General features: G+C 44.0%; 2 protein-coding genes across 3 annotated transcripts in view; one reads left to right on the forward strand and one right to left on the reverse strand.

Annotated features, from left to right (window-relative positions):
* The window catches only part of Bub1 (BUB1 mitotic checkpoint serine/threonine kinase), a 32,525-nt gene extending 28,652 nt beyond the window's left edge, over window positions 1-3,873 (reverse strand). For both annotated transcript variants that reach the window (XM_075962101.1, XM_075962102.1), the window contains exons 1-3: window positions 3,767-3,873; window positions 1,598-1,657; window positions 1,373-1,511 (exon numbers count right to left, since the gene is read on the reverse strand). In XM_075962101.1, coding sequence (XP_075818216.1) covers window positions 1,373-1,511; window positions 1,598-1,657; window positions 3,767-3,783 — 216 coding nt within the window. In that variant the 5' untranslated portion in view covers window positions 3,784-3,873. The remainder of the gene's footprint in view (window positions 1-1,372; window positions 1,512-1,597; window positions 1,658-3,766) is intronic.
* A 6,378-nt stretch (window positions 3,874-10,251) lies between these two features.
* The window catches only part of Acoxl (acyl-CoA oxidase like), a 283,810-nt gene continuing 276,400 nt past the window's right edge, over window positions 10,252-17,661 (forward strand). Inside the window, exon 1 of the mRNA XM_075962688.1 lies at window positions 10,252-10,376. Within this exon, the coding sequence (XP_075818803.1) occupies window positions 10,252-10,376 (125 nt within the window). The remainder of the gene's footprint in view (window positions 10,377-17,661) is intronic.

Here is a 17,661-nt window from a genome sequence, read left to right on the forward strand (position 1 = left end):
TACTACTAGAATTCATAGCCCCAAGTTTTCATTTCAGATTAAATTGAAAAAGTTCTATCCTTTTTTTAAATAGCTGATAACATTTTATTATTTAAATTTGGTTTTTCAAGACAGGGTTTCTCTGTGAAAACAGTTCTGGTTATCCCGGAGCTCACTCTGTAGACCAGGTTGGTCTTGAACACATAGAGAGACCCGCCTGCCTCTATCTCTTGAGTACTGGGATTAAAGGCACGTGCAGTCACCACCTGGCCTTGGTAACAATACTTTAATTAAAAACATGTTCCCACTAGGGGTTATTCTACCTGTAGTACATGATGTACAAATCTTAACTAATTTTCAAATTCTTTTAAAAACGTGTTTATTATATTTGTATTGTTTGCAACAATTTTTAAATTTAAATATATTTTGATCATATTCTTCCCCTCCCCTAAGCCCTTCCAGATCCTCTCTTCCTCCCTGCTCATACAACTTTAAGTTCTTTCTCAAAAAACAAAACAAAAACCCAATACAACAGCAAAAACCCCAAACCTAGAAAACAAAATATATCAATGACTAAAAAGAAAAACACAAAAAAGGAAAGAAAAAAAAAAGAACAACAACAACAAAAAAAACCCAAACTGTAACCAAATAAAAGCACACCAAAAACTGTGGAGTCCTTTATTTGTTGGTCAACTACTCCTGGACGTGAGACCTGACACTCCACGTCAAAGCTGGACAAGACAAACCAAGAGAAGGCACGAGAGTCAGAGACCCACTTGTTCGAACACTCAGGAGTCCCATGAAAACACTAAACCAGAAGCCATAATATAAACATAAAGGCTGAGACTACCTTCTCCTTCTGTACTATAAGTCTGAGTTAAACTCCCAGAGACCTTAGGATCCAAGAGTTTATATTTTCCTTCTCTCAAGTACATTTCTTCTTTCCTTTTTTTTTTTTTTTTTCCTTTTTGAGACAGGGTCTTGATATACAGCCTTGGTTGGCCTGGAACTCACAATGTAGACCAGTCTTGGTCTTGAGCAGAGATCTGCCTGCTTCTTTCTCCCAAGTGCTGGGATTAAAGGTGTGAGCCTCCACAACCAGCTTCAACCACATTTCGTATCAAAATCAAACAATTCGTTTAACTTTCTGTTCCTATCTCATGTTGGAACACACATATACGAAATAAAGAGGAATTTTAAAATTATACCACTGATTCCTCAATATTTCGGAAGCTAAGGCTTTAAAATACATATCTCGGACTATGTAACTTCTAAAAAATTCATGACTGTAACCAAGAAATTGATAGGAAAAGGCAGTCTAAAATGATTCTAACAAGGGAGGGGGACCAAAAGTAAAACATATATTTAGTTATCTACCTGAAATTATACTCACAAATTTTAAACAATAATTGATGAATCTTGAGTCATTGTGGTACCTCTTCTCATCTAAAAATTCCTTCATTAGCTGTTGCAATAATGTTATCAAGTATTCTTTATTGTCAGGAAAATTTTCTTCTACCCACTTTATAAAGCTAGAAAAATATGAATATTAGTTTTCCACAGGGTAGCATATGATTCCTTTGTTTAAAAGAAAACAAACAAATAAATACACACTAACCTTTCCCATTCCCCGAGTGGGTCATTGCCCTGGTAGCTTTGCATATGGGCTTCAAACGTGCTAGAACAGAAAGTACATACATGAGAGGTTAGGAATAATTCCTAGAAACCAAAGACACATTTGATTCTACATTATGCCATCTATATGCTTGAAAATGGGATCTTGAATATAACCCAAACATCACATAAAAGAACAATCATTCAGATGTGTTCAGAGAAATCAGAACAGTATTTGCCCCCAGGTCTATCTAGATTCATTGATCCCCAATGTCACTGCCACCCAGTGGGACCTAGACAGGTCTACTCAGGCCCTTCCCCACATTTCTCAGGAGCACAGATAAGACAGGGGGTGAGAATAAGATCCAAAGAAAGCCTCTCCTTTGGTGTGACAGCCCCAGAGATGCTGTCCCAGAGGAAAAGAACATGATGACAGGGCTGGTAAACACCCACTTTGCTCTTCTTACTTCCCTAACATCCCACCACAGCTTAAGAAGTCAGCCAAGCAAACCAAATTCCAATGAGCTCAGTTTGTTTGGGGTAAACAATAACAAAAATAGTGGCATATTACATGAAGCAATAAAAAGGAAAAGGTGTGGGCAAGCTAAGGAGTAAGCGCGGAGTAAAAGCTATTTCTAAGGGAATGACGTGTGATCAGTGTTAGAGCTACCACAGCCAGGTGAGGGAAATCATCAAGGTTGACAGAACCAAAGGGACAAAGCTGATGTATCAGGTGTGCTGAGCAGAAGAGGGGCCACGTTCAATCTGCATCTTAAGATGTTTGTGTTTTTCCACAGACAGGAATAGGGGTGGCAATACAAGTAGGAATCAGTTAGGAAGCTCTAGCAGAGTCCCAGTGGGTAGAACGGGGCGCCAGGGTGAGATTAGACCATGGAAAATTTCAGAGAGGGAAGATGGGTATGAATCAAGGTGAGAAACAATCATAGGCTTTTAAACTGAGAAATGATAAGATTAGGGGAAAAAGAATTTAAAAGTAGTATTTTTGCAGAAATGACCAGAAAAATCAGTCTCAAAATATAACTTACTAGCATACTGAAATGGCTATTCAGAGAAACTACAGACAGCAATGGCTTTTTCATAATTTCACTGACAGAAGTAGTACAGGTTTTAGAAATGTATTTGTTTTTTAATTATGTCTAGGAATTTCACTTTTCTACTTAAAGGAACATATTTTGGATTCTTTTCGGCATGTCTGAATTGTCAGCACCATGACTTTTGTCTTTGGAAGTTCTTGCTTATCAAAATAAGAATACAACTATTGTCGAAAGCAAACATTTAATAGCCTCACACTAAACGTACTCCCTGGGAAAATGCCTTAGACACACTGTAACTTAATACTAAAACACCTAATCATTAAAATAAACTAGCTTTTTAAAGGTCAAGATACCTGTTTCTTTCTTTTAATGGGGAGAGGCTTTCAAAAGAGAATATTTAGTTGATCTGATTAAAAATTAAATTGCCTTACGCCAACAGATTTGGGGTATCTTATTCTTTGGATACCCAAAGGGCTGATTAAAAAATAAATAAAATTTTATTTCCTGTAACATGATTTAACAGTTTTTAAAAATGGTTTTACATCACAGGCTGGTAAGTCATTTAAGGCAAAAACAAAAAACAAAAAGAACAAAAAAAGCAAGCAGTGTGGGAACTTAAAAATCTGCTTGCAGATAGAAAAAATGGCTCTGACAACAAGCATTTCTTCATAAACTTCAGCTTTAATTTTTTTCCCAACATAGCAGGTAAGCAAGAAATAGTAAATTCTTCCCCGAGTTAACTAGCACTTTTATTAAGAGACTTTGAAATTTTCTCCTAAAACCTCCACCACACGAGCTTTGGGGACTTGGGGGAGGGGCGTCTGTTCAGAGGGAGCTTCCCGTGGAAAAGGCGCGTGTCACTTCCGACCGCCCCGAAGGTCCTTCCTGCAAACTGCCCCAAATCCCCCAAATCCCGGCCCACGTAACGGCAGCCGGCTGCAGCTTGCAGCCCCCACTCGACCCCAGCGACCCGGAGGCCGCCACCATGGCGGAGGCATGGAGGGCGAACTCCCAAGGGAAGCCGCTGAGGAGAAAGCCCGGCTGAGGGCCCCGGCCTCAACCGTCCTGGCCGGCTCTCGGCTCGGCTCGCGCCTTCACTCCACCTGAGGGACACTCACCGAAAGACATCTTCCATGACGAGAGAAAGCGCGGTGCGGCGAAACACCGAACCAGCCACCGCCACTCCAGTGGCGCTCACTCCGATTCGAATCCCCCGCGCAGTCGAAGTCTTAACGCCGAGCGTTGGCAGCGTGCCTGATCATTGGTCTCGGCTGAGGGAGAGCTGGCCAATCGCTGGGGCCGTTGCTAGGAGACGAAGTCCCGCCCCCCCGGCACGGGCCGTTCCTCCCACTTCCAGCGAGCCTTCTAGAGAGCCTTAGTCTAGGTGCCATTTCCGTTCTAGTGAGACGGTTCATAAATGCCGTGCCAGGCTGAACTTGACAATTTTGTGACTAGAACTACTTGAGCCTTCTTGGGTCCTGAGAGTCGCGAATCTTTGCTTTGCTTAAATAACAGAAAGTGCTTAGCTGGTGAGCTGACTCAGAGGGTAAAGGCACTTGCCGCCAAGGCTGACCTTCTGGGAGTTCCATTCCCAGAATCCACAAGGTAAAAGGAAAGGAAACCAACTTCCTCAAGTTGGCGTCTGATCTCTACGTGCAGGCTGTGGCGTACACAGGTAACAAATGAGGAGACCACAATTCTCCATGCACATAGTCACTCACACAGTCACACACAAGCATATGCATAAAAATAATTTTTTAGAGTCCAGATAGTCAAGAATAAATACAGAAGATGTTCATGTGCCGTTAAGAGTGAGTTGAGAAATAATCTAGTCTTCTGTGTTCCTTGAGTTTTACTAACTTCCCACATTGCCTCTCAAGGCTCACTTGACCAAAGCAAGTAAAACATAAAACGCTCACGTGATCGCCTTCCTGCTTCTAGTGGCCCAGTGAGTGTTTCAGCTCCCTGAAGTTGTTAGACAAGATACATGGCAGCTCTGGACAGGTAGACATTTCCTAATCTAGAGAAAAGAATTAAGAGTGACTTCTCATTTGATTTCTTAAAGTCTTCTAGCTAGAGGGATAGTTCTGACATGTTTTTAACTTGCCACTAAAATATTACCTGTAATCACGATATTGGCAGATATCAGAATATGGTAAGCACCACTCTGGGGAGTTCTGGGTTCTTGTGGTCCATGTGGATAGTGGCAAGCAAAATAAAAGATTAAGAATACACTTCCCACAACTCCAGAGAACCTAGACAACAGAGAACCCTAAGAGAGACATATATGGATCTAATCTACTTGGGAGAAGAACAAGACAAGATCTCCTGAGTAAATTGGGAGCATGGGGAGCGTGGGGATCATGGGAGAGTGCAGAAGGGAAGTTGGGGGGGAGCGGAGAAAAAATACATAACACAATAAAAAGCAAAAAGGATACACATTTCAATCCCAGAACTGGGCAGAGGCAGGCAGATCTCGGTGAGTTCAAAGCCAGCCTGCTCTACATAGTAGTTCCAGGATAGCCAGGGCTACACAGAGAAGCCGAAGCTCTAAAAACAAATGAAAATACACTTACAAAGGGGAGAGTTCCCCAGAGCAGAGAGAAAGCTTAGAGAAAGCACAGCAAAGGCTGTACAAAGGACTTGGGCTTTCATGTCACATTCGCTGGGCTTTTGGGTCATTTTCGTGGCACTAAATTTCATGTGCATGCTCTCTTGTACGTAGTGGTCTTTATAAATTTATCCACAGCATGTGTCATTAGCATATTAGTGTTCGAATGCTACCTTCCAGTACGCTGGGGTTCAGGGCCAGTGGCTCTGGACAGTTCTAGAGGGCCTCGCCTAGCAGTTTCAGCCGCCCTTCGTGCCAACAGGTTGCACTCCTAGACTAACTTAGTAGCCTTTGTGTAAGGCTTCTGGACTTCACTGGCCACAGAACTTAGTCAGAATCTGAAGCACACTCTTTCGTTTGCCTTCTTGGGAGCAAAGGAAAGGACAGAGGAGAGGTAAGGTGCACCTAAGCTACCTGCAGTGCCCTCATCTGAAAAGAAGGGACTGTCCAGACAAGCTCCAGGGTGTCTTTGAGCTCTTAGCTTTATTATGGTTGAATGATTTCTAAAGTTCACACACCGAAATGCTGAGGACAGGCTGTACCTTGCTACAAAGCTACAGCCCTGGGTTGTGATGTTCACACCCTGGGGCCCCCATAAAAGCAGCATTCATTAATGAGGTCCCCATGTCAGTTCCATAGTGTGCAACTCAGTTATGTAAGCCCTGGATAAGGAGTTCAGGAGGCCACCAAGAGCCATGTGCCCTCGGGAAAGTCATTAAACATTGCTGGTTCTTCATTTGTAGAAGAAGCTTAAAGGAAACCTGCCCACCAAATGCACAAGGTTATGCCATAACCCACCATCAACCACTGCATGTGGGAGTGCCCTCTAAATGACCTTGCTGTGCTCACAGGTGGAGGTGGGGTGTCGATCTGCTGTCCTCCTGGGGCCAAGAGGCCAGGTGCAACGCAGAAGCAGTTTTAGAGCCCTGTTCTTGTACTAAGATCCAGACAGCTCTTGGAGACTAATCCAGATGCCATCTCCAGTCTATTATGGACCAGTTCATTCTTCTCTGAGCCAATCACTGTCGGCTTCCTTCACTCCAGCTTTTCTCTTCAGCTCTTCATCTGGACTCTATCATGGGAGAGCTTTCTGGGCCTGGCCCAGGGATAGCTGGAACATCTGCTGTACTGCCTCTGACCTCTCCTATCCTACTGATGGCTCCGAAGGACTCCCAGTTCCCAGCTGGGTACTTTCGGTCCTTCGTTGTAGAACTGTCTAGAGGCTCCTCAGTGTTCTAGGGAGGGCAGCATCTTGGTGCAACTTTGCTGCCTGTCAGGATGAATGCACTGGGGAAAAGGAAAGGACTGGGGAGGATCTTGGAAGGCAGGAGAGGCAGCTGTCAAAACCAACCCTCAGGAGGCTGCTAGATGGGGTGCTGAAGTAGACACCTCTTCCATATTAGACCTCAGAATTTCTCCTTCTTTGGAAATAAGAATTTTTGCAGACGTAATCAAATCGATAAGTCTTACATATTGGATTAGGCTGAGCTCTTAACCCAGTGACTGGTGTCCTTGTGAGAAAAGGGAAGTTTGAAAATAAATACAAGGAAAGAAGGTCACATAATGAGTAAGACAGGAGAATGATATGATGCAGCTACAAACCAAGGAATGCTGGAGATTTCTGGAAGCCACTACAGTCTATGAAGAGGCAAGGAATTCTCCCCTGAAGCTTACGGAGACAAGGTACTGCAACAGACATTCATCTTCAGACTGACCGTGAGAGAACAGATTTCTGTTGTTACCCTGCCCATTTGTAGTATTTCTGTGGCAGGACACTAAAACAGTGGCCGTTGGGCCGATTTAAACTAGCCAAAGTGACTCAAAGGCAATTTTTCTAAGTCATTTATTGAACAGCTTCTCCTTGTCTCCAAGGAAGTGCCTTGGAGACAGCTAGGGAGCTTCTGATTCTTGCTGCTCCGGGCACAGAAGAGGGTTATGTTTCTCTGGCTCTTGGAAGTAGGTGCGACATGTAGAAAGATTCTTCTAGGATCTTCCAGGATAGTCTAGATTATGGGTGTTATCTCTGGTATCCTTTGCCGGTCAGTAGGGGACTGGATTCACATTTGTGCTTTGATACAGAAGCCTGCAGAGCTTCACATGGGTGTCATTTGGAGCAGTGTGGCCTGGGAGAGAGGAGGAGGTTGTTTGTCAGAGTGAAGTCTGTTTGTCACAGGGTTCTAGGCAGACATTTGATTCTATCCTCATCACAGTGTAGAGTTTGGAGGTCTTGAGTCCTTATTCACCTTTGTCCTAAAAACAGCCTCCCCCCCTCCAAAAAACCTCTCTACCACTCAGGTTTATCTTTTATGAATAAAAAAGAAGTTACTAAGCAGTTACCTCCCCTACCTCTAGAGTTCCTAAACTCTTTATTCCCTTTTACTCCACTTGCAAAATGCTTTGCTTTGTTTGTTCAGATAGGGTTGCAGGTACTCCAGGATGACCTTGAACTTATGACCTTCTGCCTTCACCTCCCAAATGATAGGGATTACAGGTGTGTGTCACCATGTTTGGCCAGTTGTGTCTTTTCTAAGCCCTCTTCTTGCTATTAAATGGCTATGAAACACAGCAATGGCAGCCAATAAACAATGTCCTTTTGTGCTTTGGTGTCGCCTGGAGCCATGCGTCCATAAACCCATGGCAGTCTTATCTGACTCCTATCACTTCTCTAAAATTTTAGAATATTTACTTTATGTGTTGTAGTAGTTTGCCTACACCTATGTATCCTCCACAAGTGTGCCTAGTGTCTATGGAGGTCAGAAATGGGCACTGGATCCCCTGGATGGAACTAGAATTACAGATGGGGGTGAGCCAGCACGTGAGTGCTGGGTACCAAACCTGGGTCCTCTGCAAATGCAACAAGTGCTCTGAATTGCTGAGCCACCTCTCTGTCCTCATCACCCATCACTTCTTAGAATGAACCTCCTTCCAATACCATCTTTTCTGCCCATATGTATGTATACATTCTATGGGCATATACACATGTACACAGGCACACACGCAACAACATTCTTCCAGTATCTTCCACAGATATGCAATGCACAATTCTCCAAAAACTTATGGTGACTTATAAGAGCAGAAGGTTCCCCCACCCCCACTTGAGCTGCACACAATGGAAGATAGCATACTTACTTGTCTTTCTACTTTCTAGGTCTCTAGGCCAGGAGAAGGAAGGTCAAGGGTAGCTAGAATAACAGATTCAGTAACCACTTGCTCTGCTCACAGACTGATTTGGTTGTTGGCCTTCTGGGAGTGCCTAGGAGGTTACTTTCCCAAACTGAGCAATGAAAGGCTCTGCCTGATGGATTCTGACATCTGGATATCATCTGTGTCCTTTCCAGTTGTAAAAGCCTGCGTGGCAACATGATGCTGATGATTCTATCATCTGGTCTCAGGTGAGAGGACAGGATCAGAATTTCCAGGTAGCGTGTGTTAGACATAAACTTTTGTCTTTAAGAGCCCTAAGATTTGGGTGCTAAGGGTGACCATGCTATGCAGAACCATGTGGTAATGGCTTGTGTAAAAACCAGAAGATGCTTTCCTCATTTTGGCACACCTGGTACTTGGCAATATCCATACTTTAGATTGGAAGAGACAAGTGTAAAGAAAGGAAAAATAGGATGCAGAGAAATGATAGATGGGTAGAGCAGAAAGAATGGCCCCGAGCCAAGCATTTAGTCTTCTGAAGTCTCCCACATTCTGGATTCCCATTATGTGGGGACAGGGATGTTACTCTTTGCCATCAGTGGGTATTGCTACTTGAAGTTACATAGATGGTGTGGTCGATAAACAAATAGCCCACCAATAATGTTTATATCCTAACCTCTGAAACCTAAGAATATGTGGTCTTCTTTGGTAAAGGTGGCATTGCTGATGTGACTTAAGGATGTTGAGATTTAAAAAGCTACCCTGTATATCAATGTAAATGAGTACATTTAAGAGGGAGGCAAGAAAGTTAGTCAAGAGAAGAAAAGAAGATGGAATTCTGGTAACAGAGGTCAGAGTGATGGTCTTTGAGGAGAGAGAAAGGAGCTGAGAGGCAAGAATGTAAGCAGTGCCCCAGAGCTAGAAAAGCCATGGGAACAGATTGTTCCCCAGTAGCCTCCAAAGTGAACCCAGCCCTACCAACACCATGATTTTAGCCCTGGGAAATCCAGCTTGAACTTCTGACTTCTGGGACTATAAATAATTATATTTGTGCTCTGTAAGGCAATCAACCTGTTGTAACTTGAGAGTCAAAGGAAACTCCTCCAGGTAGCATCCCCTGACCTAAAGACAGCCAATGAAAGGAAGGGAGAAGCTAGCATGTTCTTGTGTATGACCACAGCAGTAACGAAGGGAAAGAGAGACAGGGAGGGAGGAAGGGAGGGAGGAAGGGAGGGAGGGAGGGAGGGAGGGAGGGAGGGAGGGAGGGAGAGATTGACTCCTGGTAGGTGAATTATGTTCATTATCTTCTGTCTATACCCAACTACCTTGCACTGCCTGCCATCCTGTAGGTTTGTACTGAACCACCTCCAGATTGAAGGGACACAATACCCAATTTGGGATGGTGGCCTCTGAGCCGATGCCAGACCACCTCTGGCCCTGGGAGCCAGGCAAAATTGGCCAGGTGGGTGGTTCTGTTGAGTGGATGAAATGGTTTAGCGTTAAGCATCTGTCTGTGGCCTAAAGAAATTAGTCCAGCAACCCCTTTAAGGACCTGATACTTGTTTCTAATGACCCACAAATCTGGAGGGACAACTTACTGGTGGGATAGTGGTTCTCTGTAAGGATGGGAGAATACCGGTAGAGGTCAAATGCTCTGGACAGCCCTTTGCCTCAAGCCTAGGAGGAGGGTGCCTGGGAGGGCGTGTGGCAGACAGGTGAAAAGGGAGGAGACATGCCAGTGAGCTGGGAGGAAACCAGTCTGGTAGAATGATAAGTAGGAGTGCCAGTAAGCCAGGAGTTCTGAGGAGGTGTGTAGAGAGAGAACAGCCTGCAGCCTTAAACACACAGATGGAGCGCACTCCCGACCTGGGGCTTGGGGACTCATCCCTGCACCGCTACCTGGATGGAGAATTCTGGACCCTCAAGAACGAGATGCGCAGAGCCCTGGGGAGCTCTCCTCTCTTCCAGCCCAGGTAATGCAGTGGAGTAGCGATTCCTGTCCCTCTGGACTGACCGGATTTGCCCCTGGCGAGGCCGGGTGGGATGTGAGCTGCGTCTTAGTGGCAGCCAGCCTCATCCTCACTTCTGGTGAGGAAAGGAATCTCCTAGCAGAAGTGTGGTCACAGCCCGCTGCCTTCCTCTTCCTGAGTTCCTAAAGGTGTTCTCCCCACCACTCGCTGAAGATGCTGGGCTAAAGTGTGGGCTCTACAAGGATAGGTGCTCAGGCTTATTTTGCATCTAAATCTGTTTCTGAGTTTCCCTCTGGCTTGGCAGGGCAGAACCCACAGAAAACAGAGATAGGGTGCGCTCATCTGGGATGGATGCCCCTCCGGGGAGGGGTACTGCTGTCTGGGCGGGGAGGGGGGGCGGGAGGCTCGCTTAGGAAAGTTTTTCTATGAGCCAGTGCAGAGGAACGGCAAACCCGGCGGGCGCGTTGGCTTGCGGAGGGAGGTTCTAGGTCTTTTACACTGGTTTTGATGGCACTGCACGCCTGACAGGGAGATCCAGGGGTTGGATATAGAAAACAGCTGTCATGAAGGTGAGGAGGCGACCTCAGCACCGGGACCCCAAAGCCTGATTACAGACATTTACTTTGTAGTTTTAACATAGGAAAATCCTAATTTAGAATGTTAAAATAACGTTACCACTTGGGAAATGGAGGCAGGAAAACCAGGAATTCAAGGTAATTCTCAGCTACCTAGGTTCAGAACAGCTGAGGCCACAGAGACCCTGTCTAAAAAAGCAAAACAAAACAAAACACCCCCCAATCAAAACCACCAGAAAACTGACAAAACTTAGTATGTTCCAGAGAGAATTAGCTAACTCCCTCCTACTCTGGGAGTTTGAGGTCAGCCTGGTCTACAGAGTGAGTTTCAGGACAGCCAGGGCTACACAGAGAAACCCTGTCTTGAAATGTGTGTGTGTGTGTGTATGTATGAGAGAGAGAGAGAGAGAGAGAGAGAGAGAGAGAGAGAGAGAGAGAGAGGAGAGGAGAGGAGAGGAGAGGAGAGGAGAGGAGAGGAGAGGAGAGGAGAGGAGAGGAGAGGAGAGGAGAGGAGAGGAGAGGAGAAGAGAAGAGAAGAGAAGAGAAGAGAAGAGAAGAGAAGAGAAGAGGGTGTCTGGGCAGTGAGTGCAGGTGGAAGGTGACATCCAGATTTTGAAGTACCCTTTAAAAAGACCCTGGTTATGTCTTTGAGTGTCCCCCACATTTTTCAACCTTTTTTTCCCCTCACCAATAGTTCTTTAGGTCACTAGTAACTCTAGAGGTAATGGTCCTCCAAGTGTGGTCCAGGTATCTCTAGACTTTAGATGGTATCCAAGATTTCTTACAACAGGTTCAAGATTATTTTTATAATTTCCGAAGTGTCATTGGCTCTTTCCATGCACATATTCCCACCAATGTACAGTAACAAATTCCAGTGATGTCATGAAGTGCAGTATTCCCCACCCCAGACTAATTGGGAGAGCCGATGTGAGATTGAAGAAAATTTATGAAAATGTGGAACAGTTTTGGTTTTTTTCTTAACTTTGTTTTGTTTTGAGAAAGGGTTATTTTCATAAAACACACTTAATGGAAGTATTATGTTTAAAATGATTTAAAGATTTGAAATCTTTTCTGTAATGGCATCTGAGAGGATAAATATAACTCAACCAAAAAAAGGAAAGGAATTCAGGGGCCTCACTTTAGGGGTTCAGGGATCTCTTTAGCCTATATTCACTAATGTATCACCAAGTATTTGTGTAATGTATCACCAGTTTGTTCCTGGGTGGGTGGTTCTTGGCTTTTTCTGTTTGGGTAACTACATTTTAAAACTTGGGACAGAATTCTGAGATCCAAACCACTGATTTGTGCCAAATAGATGGCACTTACTTACATATCACCCTATCTCTTAGGGACAGAGGTAATGGCAAGCTTGAATTGCAAAACCACTGGGCAATTGGCTTCTTGGGTTTAACACCAGGGTATTTCCTCAGCCCTATCCTTAACACCGAGTTCTGGCTGAAGGTGTAGCTCAGCACTAGAGACCATCCCTAAGGTTCAATCCACACACACACACAAACAAACCCAAAGTAAAAACACAAAAACACACTGAAGTGGAGATAATGTCTGAGCTCCTTGGCTGTTGGGAACCATAAATGAGAAACTCTTGAGTAAGCTTTTAGGAAACATTGGTTGAGTGCCGTCCTAGTTAGGGTTCCTATTGCTGTGATGAAACACCATGACCCAAAACAAACTGGGGAGGAAAAAGTTTATTTGGCTTATACTTTCATATCACTGTTCATCATTAGAGAAAACCAGGCAGGAACTCAAACCTGGAGGTAGGAGCTGATGCAGAGGCCATGGAGGGGTGCTGCTTACTGACCTGCTCCTCATGGCTTGCTCAGTCTGCTTTCTTATAGAGTCCAGGACCACCAGTCCAGGGATGGCACCACCCACAGTGGGTTGTGCCCTCCCCCAGCAATCACTAATTAAGAAAATGCCCTACGGATTTGCTGACAGCACCATTTTGTGAAGGCATTCTCTTAATTGAGAGTCCCTTCTTTTAGATGATTTTAGCTTGTGTCAAGTTGACATAAAATTACCAGCACAAGTGTATCCTTCTTCTCCTTCCCTTTCACACACACAGAAGAAAAAAGACAAAACCCCACAATCCCAATGTTTCGCCCTCCTTTCTTGTTTATTTCATAATCTCAGAATCATAATAGCATAGATAACATTTTTACTGTTTCCCCCAAAATGATTCAAGATTGTGATACCTACATGAAAGCTCACTTTGTGCTACCAGATTTAATCTTTATGGGGCTAGAAGGAGATGGCTCTTATTTCTGGATGAATATTCATTCTGCTATTGCAAAATCTGCCTGGAAGTGGTGTTAAACCTCCTGTAGTCAATCCTTATCTCCATTCTTCCTCAGTGGGCCTTTGAAGTTCAAGTAGGCATTGGGGTGGAGCAGGGATTGTGGCAACTCAGTTCTTTGAGTGCTTTGTATAAAGCAGAAAGTTTGTGTAAAGTCAGGCACTCTCAGAATAAGACTCCAGGAAATAACTTTCTCCCCAAGGAAAAGAGTTATGGAAGTCCTATATACTGAGGTGCTCCTCAGGGAAGGTTTTTGTCTTTAGACTGCTGGACCTCAGCAATAAAGAGCAGCATGGGCCTAGCTCACTGCCCCCTCCTGAGGAATGGTTCTGTCTCTCTCAAAGACTTGCTTCCAAGGCAATTTCCTCTAATAGCGTCCTCCAGACTCTGGGAATTCCCTAACTTCCTGAAGTCTATTCCTTCTCTGCCATGCATGCCATGATAGCACGGTCTTCTCTGAGAACAGGATTCTAGGTGGCATAAGGATTGTATGATCTGAATGTGGCTTTGTGCTGCAAGGACTCATGGGTTAGAAGCTTAGTTCCTCAGTATGGTGATATTAAGTAGAGGTAGGACCTCTAAGAGGTAGAGAGAGTCTACCAGAAGGTCTTAAGATTATCCCCTGTGCATTCTCGGGCTTCCTGTTTTTCTTTGTCTTTTGGTTATATTTTCTGACAAAAGCAACTTCAGGAAGGTTTCTTTTGGATAACAGTTTCAGGTTTCAGTCCATCTCTGTGGAGAAGCCAAAGCAACAGGAGCTGGAGAAGGCTGGTCATGTCACCTCAAGAGGTGGAGGGTGATGGACATCTGTGCTCTTCTTACTTTCTCCTTTTTACACTGTTCAGGATCCCAGCCCAGGGAATGGGCTACCCTGGAATAGAGAAGGAATGCTACCCGCAGTGGGCCTGCCTTTGCACTAAGTTTACCTAATCAAAATAATCCTCCAGAAGCATTCCCAGGGGCTCATCTACCACATGATTCTGGATTCAGCCAAGTTGATAACTAAAAACCATATGTAGTAGTTTAAATGATATTAGTGTCCATAAATTTGTACTATTTTGCACACTTAGTCTGCAGTTGTAAAATATTTGAGTGGTATTATAAAGATAGGAAGAGTGGTCTTGTTAGAATAAGTGTGGCCTTGTTGGAGAAAGTGTGTCCCTGGGTGTGGTCTTTAAGATTTCCTAGGCCCAGTCTCTCTCTGTCTCTATCTTTGTCTCTCCTCTCTCTGCCTGCTGCCTGCAGATCAGGATATAAAGCTTACAGTTACTTCTCCAGCACCATGTCTGCTTGCTGCCATGCTCTCTGCCATGATGACAATGGACTTACCCTCTGAACTGGAAGCAAGCCCCTATTTAGATGCTTCCTGTTATAAACCGCCTTGGTCATGGTGTCTTTTTCACAGCAACACAATAGTAACTAAGACACCATGTGATTTTGTTTTCCCACCCTGTGCTACCACCCACCATGTGATCTTTGCCAGAGCTGGGCAAAAACCCGGCACCATGCCCTTGCACTTCGTGAACTCTCTCTCTCCTGTCTCTTTGTGTGTGTGTGTGTGTGTGTGTGCGCGTGCGCGTGCGCACGTGCACATGTGTGTCCTTGAGTGTGTGTGATATGTGTTCATGTGTGAGTCCAGGTGCTTGTGTGCCAAAGTGTGCATGTGGTGGTCAGAGGAAAACATTAGGTTTTGCTACTCTCCTTTCCTCACTATTTAGGAGTCTCCTGTCTCTGCTTCTCACCTCCCATAGGCTGCTGGGATTACAGACTGTCACGCTACTGCCTCTGGTTTTTATGTAGGTTCCGGGGGAGCTGTACTCAAGTCATTAGGTTTGCAAGCAAGTTTTTTTTTTTACCCATTGAGCCATCTCTACAGCTCAGACCTATTTTCTTTATAAACTATTTGTATTTAGTTGTTTCATTATAGTAGCAGAAAATGGCCTCATGCAAGGCTTCTCATTGGGGTTTGAAGGGAATGAAAAAAACAGTGCTGGAAATGAGATATGCTCCCAAACACTTTTAATTTTGTTTCCTGGCAAACAGAGGTTCTGTCACGGCAGACTAGATGGTGAGTGGTTGCTTTCACTTAGGGGTATGTCACACTCTTCAGCCAGACAGCTTCGAAAGCCCTGTGAGTAGATGTTTCTGTTCCTCTAAGGCTTTGTCATGCTCCACAAGGTGCCTTTGGCTGTTGCTGGATGCTTCTATATCTCCTTTTTCTTCATTCCCTTATTTTTTTTCTTCCTTGGAATAATGTATCTTTTTCTTCCTGACTTTTCATGTTTAGTATTTTTCTCAGTCTTATTTATTCATGTGAGTATACTCAAGTTTACTCAAAGAGTCAAATAATATTGGAAATAAAGTTTTTTTAATGGTTCCATCTCCAACCATGTTTCTAAACTGTGCTAAAATACACACAACCTAGTTGTTTACTATTACAAACTTGAATATATACTTTAGCAGCATTGATTACATTTGCATTGTTGAACTGCCGTCACCACCATCCATCTCCAGAACTTTTTTATCTTCCTAAACGGAAACTCTACCCATTAAACACCAGTTCCCCCTTTTCTCTTTTTCGGCTCCTGCAAGCCATCATTCTAATTTCTCTCTATGACTACTGTAGATACCACACATGGGAGCAATCACACAGCTCTGGTTCTTTATGATTAACCGGGAGTGACATGGTCCAAAGGAGATGTGCTTGTTCCAGAATCCTCACTCTGACTACTGGATGCCTATCCCTTGAGGGCTATTGCTGCCTCTCAAGGGAAATGGGAACATGTGGCTGTATTTGTGTTTTAACTGGGGATAAGGATGCTACTGGCACCACGTTATGGTTGTGAAGTAGTCTCCCAGCAAAGATATTCCTCTCCCTGTGTGTCCCTTGTCTAGGTAGGCTGTGTATGTATGGCGGGTCCCTGTAGTGGTATACCTACAGTAAAGCTCTGAAGGCGACGGCTTCTCACCCAGGCTCTCCTTCATCTCTTCTTTTCTTTTCTGTCTCTATTTCAGAGAAGAGATGAAATTTAGAGAACATGCAATTGGTTATCGTCAAGGTGTTCGCTTCAGTAACAGTTAGTGCATTCAGTGTTGTGCAACCAAGACTTTGACTCCATTCCAAAGTTTAAGCACTCCCAAAAACATTCTGTAACCATTACTTAATCACTTTTTGTTTCCCCTCCAGTCTGCCCTCTGGCAACCAGTGATCTACTTTCCGTTTATGAATTTGCCTGTCCTGGACATGTAGCCATGCTCCATCTGGCTTTATTCACTTAGCGAGTACTTTTGAGGTCTAGTCATGCTATAGCGCTTTACAGCCTTCAGCGATGTGCTAGCACTTGGTTCCTTGTTTAGGGTTTCCTGGTCTCATGTTGTACACGTGTGTCAGGCAGGTAATCAAAGTATTAGTAGTCCACATACCCTGCCCAAGTCAAGCAAAGTCATCTGATTTGTCTTGTCTCAGGCCATTGAGGAATGCAGTAGGGTGTGCACATCTCTTCTAGATTCTAGAAGAATTTGTTTTTATTTATCTCTAGATTTTATTTATTTATTTATGGAATATATTCTTCTAGAATTTGAGTAAGTTCCTTTTCCTTAGTCACTCACAATGACTGTTTTGATTTATTTTACAAATATTTACTAATTTTCCATTAGCTTACTATATAAAATGAGAATATAATGATTTTTAAAAAGCCTGAGTTCAGGGAATTGGTGAAGAAGGCTGGACTGTCACTGAGGTGTTCCCAGGCCAACAGTGATCACCAGGATAGAGCGAAGGCCACTCAGAACACTTCTCACCGCTCTCTCCAGGTCACCCACAGTCTCTGTGTCACTGCTGCTCTCGCCTTAAGACTTTTACCCCAGATGTAGACCTTAGAAGTCTACCCTCCTGCTTTTCCTGATGGTGGCTTCTCCAGAGTCCTTTTGTCAGGTGTCTAGGGATCCCTGAAAGAAACTGGTGATATGCGCTAGGATTTTCATTGCCTCCAGGCTTCCATAGGCCCAATTAACTGTGAAAAAGTCATGCTCAGGCTTTGGATTTCCCCTCTTACAATCATGAGTGCATATAGTACTTCCTTCTCTCTGCTCCGTGGAGACCTTTATCAGTAACTGAAAGGGGCTGGGATATAACCCAGGAGGTTTATTTAGCATGTACAAGGTCCTAGGTTTAATCCCAGTACCACCACAATGGCAACAATAATATAACTGATATAATAGTAATTATTATTTGGCAATTGAGAATAACTTCTGCTAAAACAAGAGAAATGTAGATTGCTCCTTTAGTTCAGAGACTGTTGGGTAGCAATTTTATCTGAGGTAAAACATTCCATCTTTGTGGGGGAGCGCTTTATGACTCAGGGATTTCTAAAGGGAAGTTCTTAAAGATTTAGAAAGT

The sequence above is a fragment of the Microtus pennsylvanicus genome, chromosome 2 (genome assembly GCF_037038515.1).
Source record: "Microtus pennsylvanicus isolate mMicPen1 chromosome 2, mMicPen1.hap1, whole genome shotgun sequence".
NCBI classification, from domain to species: Eukaryota; Metazoa; Chordata; class Mammalia; order Rodentia; family Cricetidae; genus Microtus; species Microtus pennsylvanicus.